This window comes from Ctenopharyngodon idella, chromosome 18 (genome assembly GCF_019924925.1).
Source record: "Ctenopharyngodon idella isolate HZGC_01 chromosome 18, HZGC01, whole genome shotgun sequence".
NCBI lineage: Eukaryota > Metazoa > Chordata > Actinopteri > Cypriniformes > Xenocyprididae > Ctenopharyngodon > Ctenopharyngodon idella.
In genome coordinates, this window is record NC_067237.1 from 3,904,405 (window position 1) to 3,928,888 (window position 24,484).

The following is a 24,484-nucleotide window of genomic DNA, read 5'->3' on the forward strand; positions in this document are numbered from 1 at the left end:
CTCAAATTAGGGTGATGCAAAAATGAGTACACCCCACAACAAAAACTACTACATCTAGTACTTTGTATGGCCTCCGTGATTTTTAATGACAGCACCAAGTTTTCTAGGCATGGAATGAACAAGTTGGCGACATTTTGCAACATCTATCTTTTTCCATTCTTCAAGAATGACCTCTTTTAGAGACTGGATGCTGGATTGAGAGTGATGCTCAACTTGTCTCTTCAGAATTCCCCATAGGTGTTCGACTGGGTTCAGATCAGGAGCCACTGAATCACTTTCACCCTGTTCTTCTTCAGAAATCCAACAGTGGCCTTAGATGTGTGTTTAGGATCATTGTCATGTTGGAAAAGTGCACGACGACCAAGGGCACGGAGTGATGGTAGCATCTTCTCTTTCAGTATAGAGCAGTACATCTGTGAATTCATGATGCCATCAATGAAATGCAGCTCCCCGACACCAGCAGCACTCATGCAGCTCATTGCTCCAGAGACTTTCAGTGGGGTGTACTCATTTTTGCATCACCCTAATTTGAGTGAAACTGAATATTTTGTTCTCTAAGTTATATTATTAACCTTACTTTCATTTTATAAGTTAAACAGATGTTATATTAAACTTAGTCTTGTCAACATTTTGGAAACTGTTTTTGTGTTCATTGAGATATTGTTTAAAATGTTACTTTTTAAAGGGGGTGTATTCATTTACGCTGAGCACTGTATATATATTCTGTATATGTTTCAACAATAGGACAAATACAATAAAACAAAGATACAAATGAAATATGAAATACTGTAAACAGAGCTTGAAGTTTTTCAGGTAGGCCTACATTAGATCAATTTAACAGTAGCGTTCAAGTTAAAAACAATACAGAAACTGTATAATCAAATGTAAAATTAAAACACTGCATAGTTTTCACATGAATTAAATATACATTGTTTCATAATAAAGCTACAAAAGTTATTCAGTCAAGATCAGTGAGTGATTTTCTCTTTATGTTTTGTTGTTTGACAGACAGCAGCAGGTTTACTGTATTAGGCTGCTGTCACTTTAAGACCAAATGGACGGATTCTATTGACACACATCCGATTTCTTTCCCAACTGTTTATGTTCACTTAAGACATAACCGACTGTGTTTTCATGAACTATTGACATAATTGTGTGTGTATTTGACCGTTCGAGTGCAGTAAGCTGCGAAAGAGAACTGAATTTGAATTTGAGCGACTAAATTTAATCCATCCCTGCTGAATAAAAGTATTTCTTTCCCCAGGAAAAAAAAAAATCTTACTGAACCCAAACTTTTGAACCGTAGTATATGTGCTGAAGATATCTTTGCTATTATACCTAGTTTGCAATTTTCAATGGCTTCAACTTTTAACAAGCACATTTTAAATTTAATAAGCCGACACGTTTTCTTTGGAAGTTTGAAAAGTTTATGATGATGTCATAACTCACTTCCTGTCTCCTCTTGTCTTTCTGGTGTTCTCTGTCTCCTCTTCCCCACTGTCTGTATTGTCATAATGTTTAACTGTGTATTTCTCTGTCCCTCTCTCTTGGATGTCCACTTTGTTCTCCTGACTTTCTTTCCTGTTCTACACCTCAACCGTTGCTCATTCATCATGTTCACTCCACTTCCACCACTCTCTTGCTTTCAGACGATGGAGTGTCATATGGAGCAGTGGTATAAAGAGGTTGGAGACCTGCAGGCACAGGCGGCTTCCATCCCTCAGCAGGGGGAGGTGATGGAAAAGGTGTCCGAGAAACAAGTCGGTGTGGAAACACGAATTGTACGACTGATTGAGCCTCTGAAGGAGAGACGTCGTATCCTGCTGGCCTCTAAAGAAGTGCACCAAGTTGGCCGTGACCTTGAGGATGAAATTGTGAGTTTAACAACCTCATTACAACCATTAATTTTGATATTTTTAATGTGCATATATTGCACATATTGTGTATGTGTTTGTCCACAGTTGTGGATACAAGAGCGTCTTCCAATGGCCACTTCTCAGGAACATGGGACAAGTTTACAAGCTGTACAGCAACTCATGAAGAAGAATCAAGTAAGCAACATCAAAATCTCTATCTTACTGAGAACAGCTTAGATGGTGCCGGTTTAGGCTAGTCTGGTGCTGGTCTAGCTGGTTCACTTGAGGCTGGAATACACGACAGATTGTTGACCCAATTTTCAGTCTGACTCAACACTAGGGGCTCTATTTTAATGATCTAATCACATGGTCTGAAGTGCATGGCGCAGGTGCACTTAGGGCGTGTCCGAATCCACTTTTGCCAGGCGCATGGTCCAAAAGGGTTGTACTTAATGAGTCATGGGTGTGTTTTGGGTATGATGTGCAATAAACCAATCAGAGTATCATCTCCCATTTACTTTAAAAGCCAGGTGCGCTTGCACCATTGCAGATTGCTATTTACATGGCGGAATTTGCAAGCGGAAAGACTGAATGCTTCTCCAGAGAGGAATCCTTTTATTTTTTAATATTGTTTGTGTGCTGCTGCGGGTCCCTGTGTGTGTAACAAGCAGAGTGTACGCATGTTGTGCACACGCCTATAGGCGCATATTACTAACGCACCCTTTAAATAACAAAAAAAATACTGCGTCATTGACTTTAGACCAGGTTTTTTGTTGGTCAGTGGTGCAGTCGTTTTCAGTTGCCTCAAAATAGCAACACGCCAACAATGCACCTGAACACACCTCGTTTTCAGACCAACACACCCATGGGCGAACAGATGGGCACGAGTGCATTTAAACAACGTGGGCGCTGGAAGTGAAAATGATAACTGCGTCGGGCTGAAACTAGAAAAAAAACAATTGCGTTGTGCCTGGCGTCGCATTGGGCCAGGTGTATGATAGGGCCCTAGTTATCAAAATTCAGAGGCAGTCTGCAGATTTTACAGAAGTTGACAGATTTCAAGTTGACAGATTTCACAGAAAAGTGTATGACTGCCATAGAGTCTGATTTTTTTTAGCTTCAGATTATGATTCCATCCAGTCGGAGAAGATCAAACATGCTTGATATTTTGAGCTGATTTTAAAACACATTGTTTTCATCCACCTGGTATTAAAATGCGTTTTGGTCGATTAGATCACAAGTAGACGAGGGAGACACATACCCGTTTACACCAAAAATTTGCAAAAAATTACATATGAATGGAGACGAAGACGACGGAAAAACATACGGAGAGCAGCAACTTTCATATCTGCTCTGATAGCTGCAAGACCACGGCGAACTCAGTGAGTGTGTGTTAGAAATCAGGAATGGTGAGAGAACATTGTGCTTGGTATGTTTTTCGTCTTCAAACCAAACTTGTGTCTTCAGCCGACAAAGTTTAAATCCCGTCTGGCTAGCGCGCTTCCCATAATGTTTACACGGTCAGTAGGTGGAGAGTAGGTGGTCTTTTTGAACACATTCGTCTACACTACGAAAGCAATCCGGTCAAATGTGTTTTCGACTACTTCTGTAAGTGGTTGAAAGTGGACAAGCTCAAAACGTTTTAGATCCCGTTTACACCTGTATTTAGCGTCGTCCACTTGTGATCCGATCGAACAAAATGCATCTTAATACCAGGTGGCCCTAGTAACGAGGCACATGTTTCTGTGTGAGTTTGTCCCTGTTTACACCTGGTATTAAGTAGTGTTTTCATCAATCCAATCACAAGTGGACAACCCTTAATTTTGACCACTCCCAGAGGTAGCAGAAAACGCATTCAACCAGATTGCTTTCGTAGTATATTGTAGTTTCCAATGTGTCCGAACAGCCAAAAAAGACCAACTACTCTCCGCCTACTGACCTAATGCATAAATATTATGGAAAGCGCACTAGCCAGACGAGATTTAAACTTTGTTCCTGATTTCTAACACACTCAGAGCATTCGGCGTGGTCTTGCAGCTATCAGACCAGACGCAAAAGCTGATGCTCTCCATGTTTTTCCGTCATCTCCTTTCGCGTTCATATGTAAATTGCACAAGCTTATTTTGTCTATTAGATCAAAAGATCTGAAAAAGCCCATACATTTACCCGTTCATAGATCCTTTGTTGTATTTGGAACTTCTTGAACTTCTTGTGTCTGGTAGTGTGTGTCGTTTAGTGTTATGATGCCCAGATTTTCTCTGTACAATTTACGAAGTCGGCAAGTGTATGTTTTAAAACGTGTTCCGATGTGTAGTGTATTCCAGCCTTTAGTCTAACAACATAATCTTTCGAGTGAAACTGGCTGACCAAGGATGTCCTTAAAGTTAGGATACTTAAAATGACTGTTATTAATTCACAATGCACAGACAAACGCCAACAAACACGTTTGTTGGGTTTTGTCGGATCACTGTCGGCATCTGTTGCCATTGGTCAGGGTTTGTTTTCACCGGACTGAACATGTTCAATCAGCGTTTGCTGGTGTTTGTTGGGACAATGAGAACATGACAGTTATTTTTCATAAAATCTTAAATCCAACTTGTTTGTTGGTGTTTGTTGATGTTTGTCTGTGCGGTGTGAACTGGCATTTAGGGACACCAACATCCCATGTTATTTTTGCCACTGAGCACTCAAGAGAAAAATATAAAGATATGGATTTCACTGAATCTGTTTCTCATGGTCATCTCCTCTCAGAGTCTGCAGAAAGAGCTTCATGGTCATCGTGCGCGTGTGGAGGATGTTCTGGAGCGAGCAGGGGTGATCGCGTCCATCCGCAGTCCAGAGGCAGACAGCATCAGGGATGGCATGGAGCAGCTCCATCACCTGTGGGAGGTGCTGTGGGCCGAGACTGAGCGCCGGCAGCTCATGCTGGATGCCATGTACCAGGCGCAGCAGTACTACTTTGATGTGGGAGAGGTGGAGGCCTGGCTCAGCGAGCAGGAACTGCACATGATGAACGAGGAGACGGGAAAGGTAGGAAAGGAGAACAGAGAGGTCATGTGGGGGTGAGAGACTCCAGACAGCCACACTAGGATGATGTTTCGATAACTCTTAAAAAGATATAAAATATTGTTCAAATTAAATAGTATCAAATAAATAATAAAAAAATTTGGCCCTCGTCAAACTCAAATTCCTTACGCTTGCCAATTTTTCCTGCTTCTAACACATCAACTTTGAGGACAAAATGTTCACTTGCTGCCTAATATATCCCACCCACTAACAGGTGCCGTGATGAAGAGATCATCAGTGTTATTCTCTTCACCTGTCAGTGGTCATAATGTTATCGGTGTATAGGACAAGTACAAAATCTGAACTACTGTTCGCACTGGGCGAGCAGAAAGAAAAATCCTCATTGTTGAGACCTGTGTAGACAGCAGTTTTTCAGGAACCTTTAGTTTCTGGCAAGGACACCTGCAGTAGGTAGTTTTCTGGGCTGCTGTGAGGTGACACAGGAGCAGGATGAATGTATCTGAGCTGTGTCCTCTCTCTTAAGGATGAAGCCAGCACTCTGCAGTTGCTGAAGAAACAGCTGGCGCTGGAGCAGACTATAGAGGACTATGCTGAGACCATCGGACTGCTCTCTCAGCAGTGTAGACAGCTGCTGGAGCTCGGACATCCCGACTGGTAAATGTTCAGCAGTCGCCTTACAGTCAGAGAAGCACAGATCCCTTGACTGCCATTATAAAGAAAACTGTATTTCTATGTACCTGCTGACCGAATCAAACTTACAAACACACAACACTCTTTTAGCTTTTCACTTTTGAGTAATCACAGATGTCATTACCATCAAACATTTATTTGTATTCCAGTGATAAAACCTATCAAGAGTAACAGATTTCACTGATTTTTTTTCCTTTGAATGAAATCCAAGTATGTGTGTGTATGCTTGTGCCTCAGTGAGCAGATCAGTAAGCGTCAGTCTCAGATCGACAGGCTGTACGTGTCTCTGAAGGACCTGGTGGAGGAGAGGAAGTCTCGTCTGGAGCAGCAGTACTGGCTCTTTCAGCTCAACAGGGAAGTGGATGAACTGGAGCAGTGGATAGCAGAGAGGGAGGTCATCGCCAGCTCCACTGAACTCGGACAGGACTTTGAGCATGTCACGGTCAGTTTTACACCGTTGCATCAGGTGATCAACAGTAGCTCTTCTGTTTCTTAACACTTCTGTCCTGTCATGATCCTCAGATTCTGCAGGAGAAATTCACAGAATTTGCAGCGGAGACAGGGAGCCTGGGGCAGGAGAGGGTCACAGCTGTCAACCAGATGGTTGATGAGCTCATAGATTACGGCCACGCGGATGCAGCCACCATTGCTGAATGGAAGGATGGAGTGAACGAGGCCTGGGCGGATCTTCTGGAGCTGATGGAGACGCGTGGACAGATGCTCGCTGCTTCACACCAGTTACACAAGTTCTTCTCCGACTGCCGAGAGGTATGTAGAAATGCAGACTGATTAATTCGAGCATCTAAAATTAGTTTGCAAAGGACATCATTACTATGACTATTTCTCATACTTAACTAGGACTAATCGTTAGTCAACTAGAAGAGGCTTAGTCGACCAAAATTGTATTAGTCGGTTAGTCACAGAAAAAACAACAACCTTGTGGCGAAGTCAGCAGTCCGTGAGGGAGAGATTGTTAACAGCAGGTCTTCGTGGTAATTATGTCTGGTGGTATATCCAAACGTTCACCTATCATCCATCGACCTCAAATATGGCTTATCATTTGAAACATGTAAGTAGTAGCAACTTTACATGGCCACTCGCTCTAACATTAACCTAGATAAATGTGCGCTATTATTAGGCGCATATCCAAGTGTTTGTGTGGAGTGTGGAAGTATAGCGTGCAAGACATGGATTTTTTTCTGATAACAGCGGAAACAACTTAAAATTTTAAAAAATAATTTAAAAAATCAACTTAAAGGCACAAGATTTATGTAAGATTTTTGGATTAAAATATCCAAAAACCACTAGAACAGTGTAATATATTTAGTTGACTTGTGTACTTACATTATCCCAGATGTTTCCAAGAATGTTTAAATCCAGAGAAATAAGCAATTTTAACTAGGACACGGACCGTGTCCGTGCGTCACCTATCAGTGACGTCATACGTGCATTACCCTCGATTTTATTTTGTAGAAACCATGGAAACGCCAAAGACACTTTAATATATTACATGTTTTATTAGACAATAAAACAACTGTTTGGATATATTTATAGACAGAAAAGTAATTATTGTTATATAGCTCAACACATTTAGTCTTATTGTGTAAATCTCGTTTTCTTGATTTTCCGCGACTGCATGTTTCCACCATGTCTCAGAGAAAAACAGTGGCTAACATAGCGTTCATACTACAGTAACGTTATTAATCTCATCCATGAACATGATTTCTGCCCGAGTCCTGTCCTGATTCTTTTCCACCGGCTGTGAGGTGAAGACATTTCCCATAAATCCGCGCTCAATCTTGGTGTCATCAAGCTACGCCTTTGTTTTGAATAGGTGACCTCTAGCGGCGAAAATCTACATAGTCTTTGCAGCTGATCCTGACTCAGAAAACACTACTTTATTAATAAATAATTAAAATGTCATTACTTTTACTGGTGCTTTGCGGCAAGGCTATATTTTATATATATATATATATATATATATATTAAATGCTCATTATGGTTTAGTATTCTCCTCAGTATATATTTAAGTAATTAAGTAATTAAATTAATATAAATCTGTGATTAGTCGACTAATGGCTTAAATGAACGATTAATAGTCGACTAGAACTTGCGTTTAGATGCTGCGTTTATACGCATCTCTTCTTATCAGATAAAAAAAAAAATATCTGCCTAAATCGACCACATAACGTTGTTTTTATGCGATAACCCAACATTCGCAATAGTTGGATGGAAACAGCTATTGTGGTGCCAACTTTTGCAGGAGCAAGCATATGCATGGGCAGTGTACTTTATATTACTGGTTGAGTAACAGTCCTAGTTCTCCTTGTTGTCCTGGGATGCTTTTTGTGTATATATTTTAATTTATCACAGTGACATTTGTGGGATAATGCTGAGGTGTGTTTGCCCTTCTGCTGCAGGTGTTGGGGCTCAGTTTGTGTGTGTTATTGTGTTTACTGTGTGTACAGGATAATTGAGAGCAGGTATATGTGCTGCACACAATGTGTCTGCATGTGTGGAATAACACAAGTCTGCGTGTGTATGTGTTTCAGGTGTTTGCACAGATTGAGGATAAGCAGCGGAGGTTGCCTGAGGTTCGTGCCTGTCAAGGAGGCACTTCAAACACCAGCACTCTACAGAGACTCATGCAGACTTTTGAACATGATATTCAGCTACTTGTTACACAGGTGAACTAATGCAACACAAGGAATACAAATTAAATAGTTATATATGTAAAGTTTGTGGATAGATCTCTACAAGGTGGCAACATTTTTATAAAAAGAGTTGTTTTCCTCAGGTAAGACAGTTACAGGAGAGTGCAGCCCAGCTCCGAACCGTTTATGCCGGCGAGAAAGCAGAAGCCATCGCCATGCAGGAGCACGAAGTGATGCAGGCGTGGAAAGAGCTGCTCATATCCTGTGAGGACTGCCGAATGCAGATCACCACAGCGACTGACAAGTTACGTTTCTTTGGGATGGTGCGTGATCAGCTGATGTGGATGGACAGCATCATCTGTCAGATAGGAACTGGGGAGAAACCAAGGTAAGACACGTGCTGGGACACCTGTTCTCTGCTTATAGGAAATCATTAAGGTGCTTTAACATTATAATGCATGAAGGTTTGCGTCAGGTCAGCTGGAGAGCAGCCTCTGTGGCCGCTGGAGGGTACTATAGGTATCATACCACGAGCACAAATAAGTGATAAGTTGGTAAGTGCATGAACCACAAGAGTATTTACACATCATATTACGATTAAGTGTAATAGTATCTATTAAGAGCTCTGTTTAGGATTTCTGTTAGAAACACAATAGATCTGTTACAAAATTTAGTGAGATGCTTTGCTGCCTACTAGGGCTTGCAAAATTCTGTGAATTTTCAAAGTGGGAAACTTTCCGTGGGAATTAACGGGAATCAATGGGAATAAACTCTAAATTTGCAAAATCTTGCAGTATAATCTTGGTTGAAACAACCAGATTTAATGCAAATTTAGTTGAATTTCTACCTTGCACGTTCCTCAATCACATACTTACTGCAGGGCTATTGAGGCCACACCCCCTGCATGCACTGTGCATTCCTTCATCACATGCACAGATAATTTCTAGAATCCTGCACACTACAGCAGGACTGTTGAAGCCACACTACTTCATTTGAGCCCAAGGACTACATCCAGTCATGTAAGTTTTGATGACATTACTAGGGTAAATATATTTTTATAGTTTTAGCATACTGATTGAGAAGTGTTCATCTATTCATCTAGTCTATTTTTATTCATTTGTCCAGCATCAATTGTAAAATATTTTTACCATTCCAATTGTTTAGCTAACTATATATATATATATCTGTGCATGGCATTAGTGTTTTTTACAAGCTTTTTTGTAATCTTATTCTACAGAACAATGCCACGTGAGCCATCTGATGTGTGGATGCATTTCACCTCAGCCAATGTAGAAGGAAAGGCTGTGTACATTTGCAAACATGTTTATTTTATTCAACATTCATGCTCTTCTGTTGTTCAGTGAAAGAATCGATTAAAGTTGTACTCACAAATAAATCAAAGTCAAAAATGTCATTAAATGTCATTACATTTGTATTAGTTTGCATGCATGTCTGCTTAAGACCAAACAAAATGTTTATATTTTTGTTTGTATATGATACAGTTTGTATGAATTACCCTTAAATTTCCAATTAATTCCATGTAATTCCCATGAAGTTTTCAACTTTAAATCCCCTAGTTTAACTTCCCATGGAAAGTTTCCGGAAATTTTCTGCCCCTTTGCAACCCTACTGCCTACATAGGCAACTACCTTCTTAGGCTACGACCTAACCAAAGAGAATTTGATATGCTTTTCAAGTGGCACATTTCATGTAAATTTTTTTTTTTGTCTGACATTGCAAGTTGCTAACTATCTATATATTTGCTACTAGTGTGTCTCACGAATCGAAGATCTTTGACTCTTACATTCAGGCAGGGGCGCCCCAAACTTAGTGATTCAGGCCGTTAGAGATTGATTCAGGCAGCCTTTACTTAAATACGATTGTTATTTTTATTTCCCATGCATGATATTTTATTTCTTATGTATATGTTGCGATTATTTTATGATTATTTTAACTCCTTTTCTATGTAAAGCACTTTGAATTGTGTATGAAATGTGCTGTATAAATAAACTTGCCTTGCCTATCACAGTATGCACAATAATTAGATAAAAAAACTTTTTATTGATACTTCTCAGTATTTAATGAATTATATCAACATTTTTCTTGAATCATCCACCATCTTTTCACCACTGAGTTTGTTGTAATGCATTCTAGGATGGCCTTCTCTGCAAAGGGTACATGCGTTGTTGCCTTAGAAGGTATTTTGCCAAAAGACCCTATCTTAGAAGACAGCATAATGTCGCTGCCTACTGAAACAGCTTTTGCTGTTAAAATGCTGTCTAGGTAGGCAGCTCACTGGGTTTTGGAACACAGCTATAGTGCTTATCTAGGTTTTATATATATATTGAAAGCCTTAATAAAGAACTTATAATTCTGCAAAACCTCAGGAGCCACTTTTCATCGTGTTAAAATGGCCTTCTGTTGCTGTTTCTTTCTGTGGGCAGACATGGCCCGTGAATTCTTGCTCGAGTAACTCTCTCTCCTCTCACTGTCAGCTCTTTCCTCAGAGCTTTAATGGGATATGGGCTCTCTGGTGCTTGCAGGGATGTGTCATCTGTGGAGGTCCTGATGAACTATCACCAGAGCCTCAAGAGTGAGGTGGAGGCCCGCAACAAGAGTGTCCTACAGTGTATCGAGATGGGCAAGACTTTACTGGCCGCCCGCAACCCTGCATCAGAAGAGGTGACACACAAAACAGCCAGCACAACCTGTTCAGAAACTGCTGTAACTTTTAAATCACTGCAAGGCCCAAAACATACTCCATGCATGTTCAATTGCACACATTGTTGCAATCTGAAATCTGTCAGACCACAATTACACTGCATTCTCAAGTGTCTATTAATATAAACTCTTCTTCTACAGTCAGTTCTCTTTTAAAAATTGAAAGTTGACATGTTTATAAGTAGCTACCTGACTATTAATATATCCTGAATGAGTATATGCAGTTTGTTACTACCACAGCAATTCAAAAAAGCATGTCGAGTATGTAGTGCATTGGCCAACCGTTTGTTTCTGCGTTGGTGTACTTGTGTAAGGGATGTTTCCAGCCTAAGAGATGATGAATGACTGCATGATATTTCAAGCTGTCTTCTGTCGGTACCTGACGATGGTATTGTTGAATGTTTCAGATCAAAGAAAAGCTGGAGAAGGTTTTGGCCAAGCAGCAAGAACTGACTGAGAAATGGGACAGACACTGGGAAGAGTTGCAGCAAAGTTAGTGAAATGAGACTAATAGAGATCAAACATCATGTAATCAGTTTCATGCGCTTTCCAACATCTCACTCTCTTTCTGCGTCTTCTCAGTGTTGGAGGTGCATCAGTTTGCTCAGGAAGCGGTAGTAGCAGAGGCCTGGCTCACTGCTCAGGAACCTTTCATAAGTAGTAATGAACTAGGCGGCAGTGTGGATGAGGTTGAGCAGCTGATTCGCCGACACGAAGCCTTCCGCAAAGCTGCTGCCACATGGGAAGAGCGCTTCAGCTCTTTACGTCGTCTTACCACGGTAACAGCGACCAGCCAACTAAACCCAAGGGGCAGGGGCGTCCAATTCTGCTCCTGGAGGGCCAATGTCTTGCTGAGTTTAGCTCCAATCTGGCCAAACACGCTTGGCTAGAAGTTTTGAGTAATCCTGATGATCTTGATTAGCTGGTTCAGGTGTTTTTGATTAGGATTGGAGCTGAACTCCAAGAATAATGGCCCTGCGGGAGCAGGATTGGATACCCCTGGCCAAAATTCATAACAACAAAATAGATCCACACAGCTTTAGAAAATTTACCAATATCAAACAGTATGTGTACCTAACTACCTTTGACTGATGAGGCGACTGCCATTTTGTTTTTTAACATGATATTCCGGTGGTCAGGCAAGAGAAGTTGGCAGTCACTTTCAACTTAAACAATTTTTATAAGTCAAAAACCTTAACAAAATGTTAATTTGAACATAGTTTAAACCAGGGACGGGCAAACTCAGTCCTGGAGGGCCACTGTCCTGCAGAGTTTAGCTCCAACCCTTATAATAACTCACCTGACTGCAGCCTTCTAGTAATATTAAACACATTGATTAGCTGTTTCAGGCGTGTTTGATTAGGGTTGGAGCAAAAGTCTGCAGGACAGTAGCCCTCCAGGACCGAGTTTGCCCAGCCCTGGTTTAAATGCATTGATAGTCTACCTACTGAAACTCAAAATTTTACTAAGAGATTAATTATGTGTATAACAATGTCCTTTTTTTACAATTATTTTACAGAATGCAATTGTGGGCATATAACAAATTTTTCGTTTAATGGTTTAGGTAGAGAAGATAAAAGCAGAGCAGAGTAAGCTTCCCCCAACTCCTTTGTTGGGACGGAAAGTTTTCTTGGACCCTCAAGACTCTTCTCCTGCTCGCAGTAGCCCTTCCTCCATCATAAGACAGACCATTTATGAGCAGGGTGAGGCCCGGTTGGAGCGCATCACCCCTCAGCCCTCTCCCTCTTCTGTGGCCCGCAGACTTGGTTCTACTGTGGCCAACTACACTCCCATCATGAATGGAGCTGCTACTTATCGCCTTCAGGAAGCCAGGAATGCTGGGATTGTTGGTGTGGCTGCAGGACTGGGCACTGCTATGGAGCATAAGGTCACCCAATTGCGAGCTGAATTCAAAGCTCAAACCTCACATCAGAAGATCGAACACATCCATGAGGTGGTCCACCCCCTACTGGAGAGAGAGAGGGAGCGGTATCATGAGAACGTGATGGCAGAGGTGGTGCTTCAGGAGCCGGGCGGAGGAAGGGAGCGGCTAAACAGCGTGGTGGGAGGGAGCGGGAGCAGTCGCTCTGAGCTTCTCGTGGAGCAGCATCCCCCACCGAGGGAGTCGCGGTTGGAGAGACAACTATCTACCGAGCAGCTGATTCAAGCACGGAGGGACGAGCTGCCTCAGGAGGTGTGGAGGGAACGAGCTGAGAGGGCAGAGAGGAGGCTGGAGAGGCAGACATCTAGTGAACAGGAGGGTCATGAGGTGCGGCGTAGGGACAGACATAGACTGGAAAGACAGGAGAGCAGTGAGCATGAGGCCAGGGAGCAGTCGGACAGACGCTCTGGTGGCGGGTGAGTGAAAGCAAACAAACCACCTTAGAAACAGCGTCCCTTTTCAGCATCACCTTGGATGCACCGACTATTAATCTTACCCATTATTAGCCAAATCAAACCAGTTTAGGCTACTTGGTAGGGATGTAACGAGATTTCTTGTTGAGGGGAAAAGCTGTCTCGCGATATTGCCATGAATTTAGGATAGAATATGACACCGCTACATTTACATTACGCCTCCACTGTCATTTTGCTTTTTATAGAAATAAAAACCATTTAATTCAGTTGGATAATGGTCGCTACAATTCCATCCAGCTCATCCAACACGAGTGGCAGAGTCGTATGTAGTGCACCAGGAATCAGAGTACACTAACCATGTGATGAGAGTAAGTGACGAGATGACTGACAAAACCATGGCGGAGGATTCGTTGCACAACAGAGCCCAAGTGTCTGACAAATGTCTGATCTTGTAGAATGCATGCTCAGCACTACCGCTCCCGATTCACAGAGTACACGCAATCGTGAAAGTGAAAGTAAAATGTGAAAGTGAAAGTAAAATGCGAGCGTGCATTCAAACACGATTTCAATACCCCGTCAGATGACTTTGTGGCAAAACCTTTTACAGTGCTTGGATATTGTTGTCTTTTACTGCATATGATAATTCATACTCAGAAAGTAGATCTGAAATGTCATTCATTACAAGATGATTAGTTAAAATATTTCAAATGCACCGGCAGACTATTTTTCTAGATTTCTTCTTGGTAAAAAAAACGATTCTCGTGAACTCAATCTCGTTGTCTCGTCTCGTGAGCTAACTGTCTCACCCCTTCTACTTAGCCTTTCTAAAATCTTGCCAATAGTAAAAAGAAGTCATTTAATTCCAGTTATCCTTATTGAAACAAAGTTATAGCAGTGATAACGCTAAGATTTGATTTAAAAAAAGAAGTATTATAATAGTGACATGTCGAGATTCTGTTGAGGGTGAACTTCACCTTTAGGCTTCCACATGCTGGTCACTAAGTCAGTTCGCAGCAGGGGCGTTTCCTCCGAGTGCACCAGGAATAAAAAAGTAGGATGAGAAAATAATCCATATTACATATAAAACAACACAAATATTACAAATTATGACATTAAAAAGAGCGCAAGTCACTCGTATTTCTTAAGGAACACTGCCCAACAGTGACACCCGCAGGTAAAGTTACAGCAGGAGTCATGCCTCCTTTTGCTCTCATAGAAAACCATCAGTCCCCTGGTGTGCGGTGGGTTTTGTGGGGGGTAATTGAGAAGGAATGGGGGAAAGTCACATGAGAGGAGGCAACGTCTCCATCGCGCTATGATTGGATGTAATTGGTTATGATTGGTTTGTGCGATAAATCCCGCCTCTTGTTTACGTGCACGTTCCGCGCGTCAGTTTGAATGAACAAATGATGGCGTCAATGGGAAGACTAATTGAAAAGTAAGTAAACAGATCACCCAGTTAGATATCACCGCTTTATGTCACATCAAAATCAAACTTGAAATGGACTGAAAACAAGATGACTGCGGGGTTTTTTAGTGCAATCAGCGTGGTGAAATTAAAAATACAATTTGTGTCTGTGACAGACGGTGTTTACAGAGCATGACTGATGATCCAAAATAGCCTAAGTTAACTATTAAAAAGAAAAACATCAATACACAAATAAAATATATTGTTTAAATTATTATTGCCTTTAGTTATTATTTTGGAATGAATGTAGAAATGCTTAAAACACTAACTTGATGAAATTGACTTGGTTTTGATAAATAGAACATTTATTACAATACATTGTTAATGTAAAATTACAAAATAGAATTGTATTTGGTTTCTTTTTTTCTTTTTTGATGTAATGTAAAATAATGTTCATTTAACAAGGAAGATGTGTCAACGTTAAGAGTAATGCACATGAATTTACATTGATTCATAAATAAATAAAAAATTTGCCTCCTCATTTCAGAACACCACTGCACGCCACTGGTTCACAGATACCTAAAAAATACCTAAATCATGTGATAACTCATTGACTGTGTATTTCTCTTAATCCAATCAATTCACAATAGATAAAATCCTCCTGTTGTACATTGTCTTGTTGAACATCCTGTTTCACTTGTCTCATTAAGGAAGTAAAAGGATTGTAAATGCCTTCCCGTATTGACTTTAAAGCTTTGACGCAGCACTTTCTCTATTTATGCAAAATACCTTTTCCAGGTCTCAAATTTCCCTTTTTTTTGTTGGCAGGGAAAAAAGGTCCACGCTAGCTGAGATTGTGGAGCAGCTTCAGGAAAGAGAGGCAGCACAGGTGTGTGAACAATCTAATGTTTGTCTTTTGTTTTAAACTACATTTTATGTCACATGCACATTGCTGTATATTTCAGGCCCGAGGAGAGATTCCACGTCTACCCAATGGTCTTCCTGAGAAGTCTTCTCGACCTGACCGGCCACGGGCTCGCGACAGACCCAAACCGAGAAGAAGACCACGACCCAAGGAGACAACAGCTGGCGAAACGCGACGCTCGAGGTCTGCGCCAGCCCAGAGCAGCCCACCAGTACCCCTGCCACCAACCCACACGGCCCAGCATGAAGGATTCCTCTTCCGCAAAATAGACATTGATGGCCAAAAGAAGAGTTCAAACAGGTGGGGTTTTCTGGTATAAAAATGATGGGCACATGGCATGGAATTAGCATGGAAATGGCTAAATCAAATATGCCAATCAGTATGATTGGTTATTCAAAGCTATGCTAATGTTGTTATTAGCATTGTGTACTGATGCTGAGAGCACTAACATTTGTTATTACAAGGCAGCTCATATTTTCATTCACCAAGATTCAAGTCAAACTGGGATATGCTTGAATGCTTTACAAGCCTAAAATGTTTCCAGAAATGAAACTGAGGAGCAGCTGTTTGGCTGTCATTACTGATTACAAGTTTCATATCCAGCAATGGCAGAAAATAGCTAGCTGTTAGCACTGCTTGCCACTTGCATGGTAACATCTAAAATCTGGTTGGTGGATGATGCTGTGTCAGAAGACCAACAGATGCTGGGTTTCTGAAGCCATGGCTAGCAAGGTATGAAGCCTTCACCCTTCACAGCTTTATTCAGCCGTTTTGTACAAGACTGGATACACCGCCTCTGCAGCCCAAGTCACAAAACAATTCATTGCTTTGAGGAGTTTACTGAACTCAAAAGAATGGCTGTCTGTTCTTTTGTAGCATGTATGTGCACATAATTTGCCTGTCCACTGAAGCCATTTTTTTGCTAGCATAGTATATGTCATTAACCAAAATCTCTCTTCTTTTTTGTGCTCTCTTTGCCGATGCCTGTTCTTCTCCCTCTCTACAAAGGTAAGCCATGGTCTGCCTATCTATGTCTAAAAGTCTTGTAATGATCTCTGCAGCAGTTTGGTCTTGGGGCTGGTCATCCCAGACTCAGTAGGTGAGTAGCTAGTTGGCACATGGTATCAGATGGGCTCTGATGGCCAAATCTTCTGTTTTCTTTCCCACATTACAGCAGATCTTGGGTGAACCTGTACTGTGTGCTGAATAAAGGTGAGCTAGGCTTCTATAAGGACGCGAAGAACACCGCCACACCTTACAACAACGAGCCGCTTATCAACCTGAGCCGCTGTGCCTGTGATATCAACAATGGTTACAAAAAGAAGAAGAATGTCTTCACGCTTAAGTACTTTATTGGCTTTTTTATTAGCTTTTCCAAAAAGATTGGCTACGTGTGTAGTGTTCACTTTTCATAACATTCATTTTGCTTTATAATTTTAGAACTAAGGATGGAAGTGAGTTTCTGTTCCATGCTAAAGATGAGGTGAGTTGCTTTTTTTATACTAGTTGGTTTCACATGTTGTTGTTTTTTTGGGGGGGGGGCAAAATCTGTGTATTTAAGTGGGTAATACATTAAGTCATAACCAGGCCTAGATGGGATCTGCAGGCCTTTTCTGCAAAGTAGACTTTTGGAGCATAGAGTAGAAGCTGGTCCGTTGCTGTTTTAAGGTAGTTTACCAGCTTAAACCAGCTTGGCCAAGCCAGTCCACCTACCAGTAGCCAGTAGTCCAGCTTGGAGAAGCTAATGACTATGGCCCTGTTTACACCTGCTATTAAAGCCGCGTTTCCACCGAAATTGCCTGGAACAATTTGTCCCAGGAACTTTTTTCCCAGGAATTTTTTTTTACCCAGACCTGTTGCTGTCTGCATTTCCATCGCGGTCTGAAGTACCGTGAAGATTAGGCAAATTTCCCCAGGAACTATGGACTTTGGGGTGGTACTCTGTGTGTTTTGACCACAGGAACCAGGGTCTAAATGAAGTTCTGGGTAAAAATTTCCCCCTCAGAAAGTACCTACTCGCGGGGTAGTACTTTTTCAAATTTCAGGAACTTTTGGGGGGTACATTGTTGACTCCACACTAGGGCTGGGCGATAAAACGATAACGATATGTATCGCGATAGACACGTGATCGATATCAATAAAAAATGTGTTCGATAAAACGTTCAATATTTTTTTATTCTTCGTCGGAAGAAAACAGAGGTTGCGAAGCAAGTTTGGTTGCATTAACAAAGGCACTCGCTCTCTGGTAACCTAGCAACGTAGGGAGTGACATGCTAACAGCCAATCATGTAACAGTATCATGTTTGGTTGCGCCATATCGTTGTCTCGTGCTGGTCTGCTGGATTCCTCTTCAGTAACCGGCGACTGATAAGCAGAAAATGAGTGCCGCAGCGAGCGAGGAAATTGTAAATAAAACAGGAAAAGTCAGCTCGCCAGTATGGCAGTTTTTTGGATATTATAAGTCTGACCGTAGTCAGACCAATGTCGTCTGCAAATTATGCAAGACCGTCGTCCCCGTCAAGACTGGTAATACCACGAACTTGATGTACCACCTTAGCTGCGCTCACCCTTTGGAGCACAGCCGTATTCAACCAACAACATCTGTAGCTGCAACACCGCACAACATTTTAATTATTTGAGTTTTCCATGGTTGTTGACATTTCTGTCTTAATAACTGAGGGGATTATGATCAGAGGAAGGTTAAGTTTAAAATAAAAATGTTTAAATGTAATATATTTTTCTCCTGGTCCTTATTTTAAATGGGTCATAAAAAATATCAATAATTATCGATATCGACCGATATGAAACACTGATATCGTGATACAGTTTTCAGCCATATCGCCCAGCCCTACTCCACACAGCATTTTATTTCAACCACCATTTTTAAAACTCTGTTGCGGTGTGTGTGCAGTAAGAGTTGTTTGCTATTCGAATCAACAATGGAGTTTAAAAAATATGACAGATGGACTGACGACGAGGTTCAGGCTTTTTTAAGCTTATATGTGGAGGATGAAATCCAGCTGGAAATGGAAATTCGCGTGCAGTCCTACGTCACCAGACTTAATCTTCACGGTACTTTAGACCGCGATGGAAACGTAGACAACAACAGGTTTGGGGGAAAAAAAGTTGCTGGAAAAAAGTTCCTGGGACAAATTGTTCTGGGTAATTTCAGTGGAAACAAGGCTATTTGTTCATCCTCCACATATATGAAGCTCGTCGTTGGTCCGTCGGTCATATTTTTTACACTCCTGTGTTTATTCGAATAGCAAACAACTCTTACTGCACGCACCGCAACAGACTTTTAAAAATGGTTGTTGAAATAAAATGCTGCGTGGAGTCAACCAATCAAAATGCTGCATAAACTCAACCAATCAGCATGTTCAGTGCCCAGGTCCCACCCCCGAAAGTTCCTGAACTTTGAAAAAGTACTACCTTGCGAGCAGGGACTTTCTGAGGGGTAAATTTTTACCCAGAACTTCATTTAGACCCTGGTCCCTGCGGTCGAAACACACAGAGTACCACCACAAAGTCCCTAGTTCCTGGGGAAAGTTCCTGTGGTGGAAACGTGGCTTAAGATGCGTTTTGGTCAATCGGATCACAAGTAGGCGAAGGAGACACATATCCGTTTACACCTGGAGTTTTAATCTGTCTCTTTTTTTCAACTTTCAACCACTTCTGTCCTGATTTCTTCAAGAGGAGGGTCTATGGGTGGGTAAATGTATGGGCTTTTTCCGATCTTTCGATCTAATAGACAAAATAAGCTCAAATAATTTACATATGAACGTGACCAGAGATGATGGAAAAACATACGGAGAGCAGCAGCTTTCATTTCTGCTCTAATTGCCGCAAGATCACGCCAAACACAGTGAGTGCATGTTAGAAATCAGGAATGGTGAGAAAACATTGTGCTTTGGTTTTTCGTCTTCAAACTAAACTTGGGTCTTCAGCCGACAAAGTTTAAATCCCGTCTGGCTAGCGTGCTTTCCATAATGTTTACGCATTAGGTCAGTAGGTGGTCTTTTGTGGCTGTTCGACCACATGAGCGTTTCCACTACGAAAGCAATCCGATCGAATGCATTTTCGACTACCTCTGGAAGTGGTCGAAAGTGGACAAGCTCAAAACGTTTTAGACCCTGTTTACACCTGTATTTAGAGTCGTCCACTTGTGATCCGATCGAACAAAACACATCTTAATACCAGGTGTAAACAGGGCCTATGAGTGACAAGCTTGGACCAGTTGGAATCCATGTAAAACCAGTTTCCACCCTAAGCTGCTTTCAGTTGCAGGGACTACACACTTATTGAAAGCAGAAATCAAATTCAACAAAATATTTAATAAAGAAAAACGCAAGAGATTTGAGGGATGTGTAGAACTTTGTGAATGACATCTGTTCCAATTCTACAGAAATCTCCCAAGCTTTCTATGGAGGTCTCGGGTTCTGCGTGTAACTCGTTCAATTGATTAAGCAAACATTTTTGCATGAAAACATGTTCTTCAATCTCTCTTTGGCCTGCAGGAGGATCTGAAAATCTGGATCACAAGTATAACCGCCAGTATAAGCGAGCATGAAGAGATTGCCAAACGGGGGCAGACCCATCCAACTACCTCATCTACTGACGAGGGAACGCGCAGGGATGGCAGCAGGGCAGGCGGTTCGGAAAGAGGCGAAAAGTCAGACCGAGCCGACGGGGGATCGGTGCGTTCAGACAAGGGTGAAAAGCCTGAGAAAAAGACGGGCAAGAAGAAATGAGGCACCCGATAACAGCAAGACAGGAGCCAGGACTTCGGAAATCCTGGAAAGTGCTCTGACGGAATCAGGAAACGAAGGCGCCACTGTGAACTCCCTTTATGTCTTGCTGTCCAGCTGAGTATGGAATCAGGCAGCGCGGAGGTGCACGGAGCTCATGTGTCAGTGAGCGCCCTCTAGTGGCTGCCGAGGACTAAGACAATTCAGGAGCTCCATATGGGCCAAAGAGCTGATAGCATAGGCAAATGGAGGATAAAAGAGAAAGATGTTATAGTAAAGTAGCTCATGAAGATTATTTTCTAATCCGTATGTGAAAACGATGACCCATATGTATGTGTACCCGTCTCTCTCTTTGTATATTGTACGTCTCGACATCAGTTCTATACAATCTCACGCTGAAGAGAATGGAAATATGCCAAATTCTTTCTCAAGGTTGGTCTTTTTTCTGAAGAGCATGTTTTGTCTGTTTATTTGTAAGTTGTTTTGCTCTTTTATACTATTAATGTGTTGATTTGTATTCATTGGCTCTTCCACACGATTTTGATTCTCGTCTTGCCACTTTGTAGACCACATGTTTGAACGCCATATGACATATCAGAGCATGCCTACAAGGTTTAACTTTCAAATGAAGAACGGTTTGTTTCAAATAAAGAGAAGCAGCTCATCTGCTGTGAGTGTGTATTCTCAGATCTGATTTCTAGGGTTTGTTGGTTTCGTACAAGTCTCAATCATTAATCTCATATTATGCATTAAATGTTGAGTGTGAGTTCATTTGCTCTTATAACGACCAAATCAGTTGTGTATGTGTCTCTGCATGTACCCATTGCATCCGTCATCAAGCTATTCTGAACGCGAGATCGGGTTTACATCCTTTTATTTATCCTCAAAAGTCTTCCAAGCACAGAACTTGATTGTTTTGTAAAACTCCAGAAGCTTATTTAGTTTAACTACAAATTATGTTTCTCTCGACATTATTTCCAAGCATTGCACTGAGGACTGAATGGATGCAGGCGTTTAAATGGTGATGTATGTTTGTTAGATAACAACTGAATGCCATGTAGATGTTATTATGTGACTGTCTTTCCTGATTGGCAGAAACCGGGTGAAATACGTCTTTGAATTGTGTAGTTCTGCAGGTAATAGTATAGAAAGCCCATAGCTAGCAAAAATGCAAGGTATATTGCAAGAAAAGTGGTATATGCTTTAGACAAATGATGACACAAATCTAATTTTGTTCTTTTGAGGTCCATCAATACACATGCACAAACTGCAGTTGAAAATGAGCTGATTTTTCATGCAACATACAGGGTTAAAATGTCATAGTATGTTAAATGGAAACGGAATGGTTTCAGGTATCATATTTGTGCCTCATTGTCCTAAAGTCTGTCAGCTGTGGTCCTTTAAATGTAAAAAAGGCTAAATAATGTTAGAAGCAATGGTCCTAGAAATGTAAACCAGAGGGAGGAGAAGTTTTGTTCAATCAACAAGTTGTTTTCTCTCTGCAAGTTCATGTTTGTTCCTTTATCTGAACACAGCATCATGCAAATGCTTTTGTAATGTCCCTGCTTTGAAATATACAATTGTCAGCTCTCATTTCTCTATACAATCTCAAAGTATTGTATACTGTATATATCTAAAGAGTTTTCTGTGTCTGGGTCTGTATTTCTCTTCCTTTGATGCCCTTGGTTTTGTCTCCAAGTCTAATTTTTGGTACAAAAAAATCCTATTTTTATGCAATAGAATAACTTATACAGGCAGAGGGTATGCAGATAAAGTATCCAACGTGGTGGCGAATGGAAATAATGTATACACTTGCAAGTAGAAAATTTATGCAACTTTTCCTTTGCACTAAATTACTGCCCCATTGCACAGTGCTATTGTGAGCAGAGGATTGGTGCTTGAGGGTCTGGGACGAGCATTACTACAAAATGCATTCATTCAGCTACTTATTTATAGATATCTTGCGAAAATTCTGCTCTAATACCCTCGACTCACACTCTCATTCATACACACATTTATATCTGCTGCTTCTACCACATATGAATTGATGGACATGAATCAGTTGAGATGTACAAGTTTAAAGGTTTGGAAACGTTTAGAAAATGTTGGATCTGAACCATTGACTCAACAGAAAGCACAACCCTAGCAGTAAATATTTGTCTACTTCAGCTCCTGCTCTAATATTTTAGGGGTTTATTGTGTTGTCTATATTCTTGAAGTTCTTTAATTACTTTTATATATGAAGTATCACACATGTTATGTGTTTTTTTTTTTTTTTTTTTGGCAGATGAACCCTTGTAGTAGTATTTTTATCTTCTTTAAATGTGTGGGTACAGCTGAATCTCACTCCCCCTGTCCTGTCTGTAGTGTCAGACCCTTAAGCACCACTGGTTTTAGCTCAGCAGCTCGATGACCTGTACAAATTGTAATCGCTTCTGTACAGACAAAAAATGCTCTTTTTTTCTGCTGTGAAATAAGAACATTTTATGGGTTTTAATATCAGTTTTGAATATCAGTGGGGTTATTTCTCCAAAGCTCAAAGGAAAGAAATTGAAAGGAAACTGGGCAATTCAGGTTGCATGAATAACATTGTCCCTGTAATGGTACTGCTGTGCATGATGAAACCACTGTCATTCTCACTCACAGCCACTGTACAAGGGTGACACTAATACACATGGAAACAGTGAATGAATGAATGCTGTATAATTCAGATCCTGACTGACTCTGTACAGTTAATTCCTTGATAAATACAGCTTGTGATATGTCAAACGTCTCATTTTTCATTTGTTCTGTAATTGGCATCCTCATGTCCGTGTAAAGACCTTGCTACAAGTTAGAGCTGCACGATTCTGGATAAATTGAGAATCGTGATTCTTTTTTATTATTATTAAAATAAAGTTCACTATTCTGAATAGTCCACTAACCCAACAAAAAAAAAAAAAAAAACGTAATTTACTAAAGGTTCTAACAAAATGTTAAAGGGTTAGTTCACCCAAAAATGAAAATACTGTCATTTATTACTTACCCTCATGTCGTTCTACACCCGTAAGGCCTTCATTCATCTTCGGAACACAAATTAAGATATTTTGATGCTTTACGAATCGAATCAGTGACTCGGATCTCCTATCAAACGGCTAAACTGTTGAAATCACGTGACTTTGGCGCTCCGAGTCACTGATTCGATTCGTAAAGCTCCGAAGCAGTGTTTTGAAATCGGCCCATCGCTATATTGTTGACAAGTCGTTATTTTGTTTTGTTTTTTTGGCGCACAAAAAGTATTCTCCTCACTTTATAATATTAAGGTAGAACCACTGAACTCACATGAACTGTTTTAAATAAGTTTTTAGTACCTTTATGTATCTTGAGAGAGGAAATGTCATTGCTTTGAATGCCTCACTGAGCCATCGGATTTAATCAAAAATATCTTAATTTGTGTTCCGAAGATGAATAAAGGTCTTACGGGTGTAGAACGACATGAGGGTGAGTAATAAATGACATTATTTTCATTTTTGGGTGAACTAACCCTTTAATTATTGCAGTCTATTATAAATATCTAATGAGTTTGAATGAATGATTCAATGACTCACTCATAAAGACTTGTTTCATTAATGGATGAATCAGCGTTTTAAACGAATCTCTTGAATGAATGATTCGATGGCAAATATATTCAAGACAAATAACAGTCACTTGTCGCCAACTACTGGTGTAAAGATGTGATTGATACAACTATTGAAGTGTCAAGATTCAAAACGTGATTTACTCTCTTTCGATCGGTAACGTGGACAAATTCGAACTATAAACTTTTATTCCAGTACTACTTTGATCATTTGAATTATTGTTACAGAAATAGGCAACTGTGTGATTGAAAAGACTGAAGCTGTTTCATACCTGCACGAACACAGATCTGAATGTTCGCTGTGATTGTAGGCCTACTTGTTAAAAGTTTAATAGACAGATAATGAGATCGTGTGGGTGTTTGAATCGAGATCGCCATCTTTAAACGATTAATCGTGCAGCTCTACAAGTACTATGCATGTAGTTGTCTTTAATTTGTTAAAGGGTTAGTTCGTCCAAAAATGAAAATTATCCCATAATTTATT

General features: G+C 40.7%; 1 protein-coding gene across 4 annotated transcripts in view; it reads left to right on the top strand.

The window, feature by feature from the left end:
• LOC127499295 (spectrin beta chain, non-erythrocytic 4-like) overlaps window positions 1-23,153 on the top strand; it is a 92,073-nt gene extending 68,920 nt beyond the window's left edge. For 2 of the 4 annotated variants that reach the window (XM_051869454.1, XM_051869456.1), the window contains 17 exons: window positions 1,650-1,874; window positions 1,962-2,051; window positions 4,608-4,886; window positions 5,407-5,537; window positions 5,811-6,015; window positions 6,096-6,341; window positions 8,126-8,260; window positions 8,371-8,615; window positions 10,723-10,909; window positions 11,356-11,440; window positions 11,531-11,727; window positions 12,513-13,306; window positions 15,540-15,600; window positions 15,677-15,936; window positions 16,811-16,981; window positions 17,077-17,119; window positions 20,154-23,153. In XM_051869454.1, the coding sequence (XP_051725414.1) occupies window positions 1,650-1,874; window positions 1,962-2,051; window positions 4,608-4,886; window positions 5,407-5,537; window positions 5,811-6,015; window positions 6,096-6,341; window positions 8,126-8,260; window positions 8,371-8,615; window positions 10,723-10,909; window positions 11,356-11,440; window positions 11,531-11,727; window positions 12,513-13,306; window positions 15,540-15,600; window positions 15,677-15,936; window positions 16,811-16,981; window positions 17,077-17,119; window positions 20,154-20,387 (3,588 nt within the window). In that variant the 3' untranslated portion in view covers window positions 20,388-23,153. The remainder of the gene's footprint in view (window positions 1-1,649; window positions 1,875-1,961; window positions 2,052-4,607; window positions 4,887-5,406; window positions 5,538-5,810; window positions 6,016-6,095; window positions 6,342-8,125; window positions 8,261-8,370; window positions 8,616-10,722; window positions 10,910-11,355; window positions 11,441-11,530; window positions 11,728-12,512; window positions 13,307-15,539; window positions 15,601-15,676; window positions 15,937-16,810; window positions 16,982-17,076; window positions 17,120-20,153) is intronic. The other 2 variants (XM_051869455.1, XM_051869457.1) reach the window with 2 other exon arrangements.
• The last annotated feature ends 1,331 nt before the right edge of the window (window positions 23,154-24,484 follow it).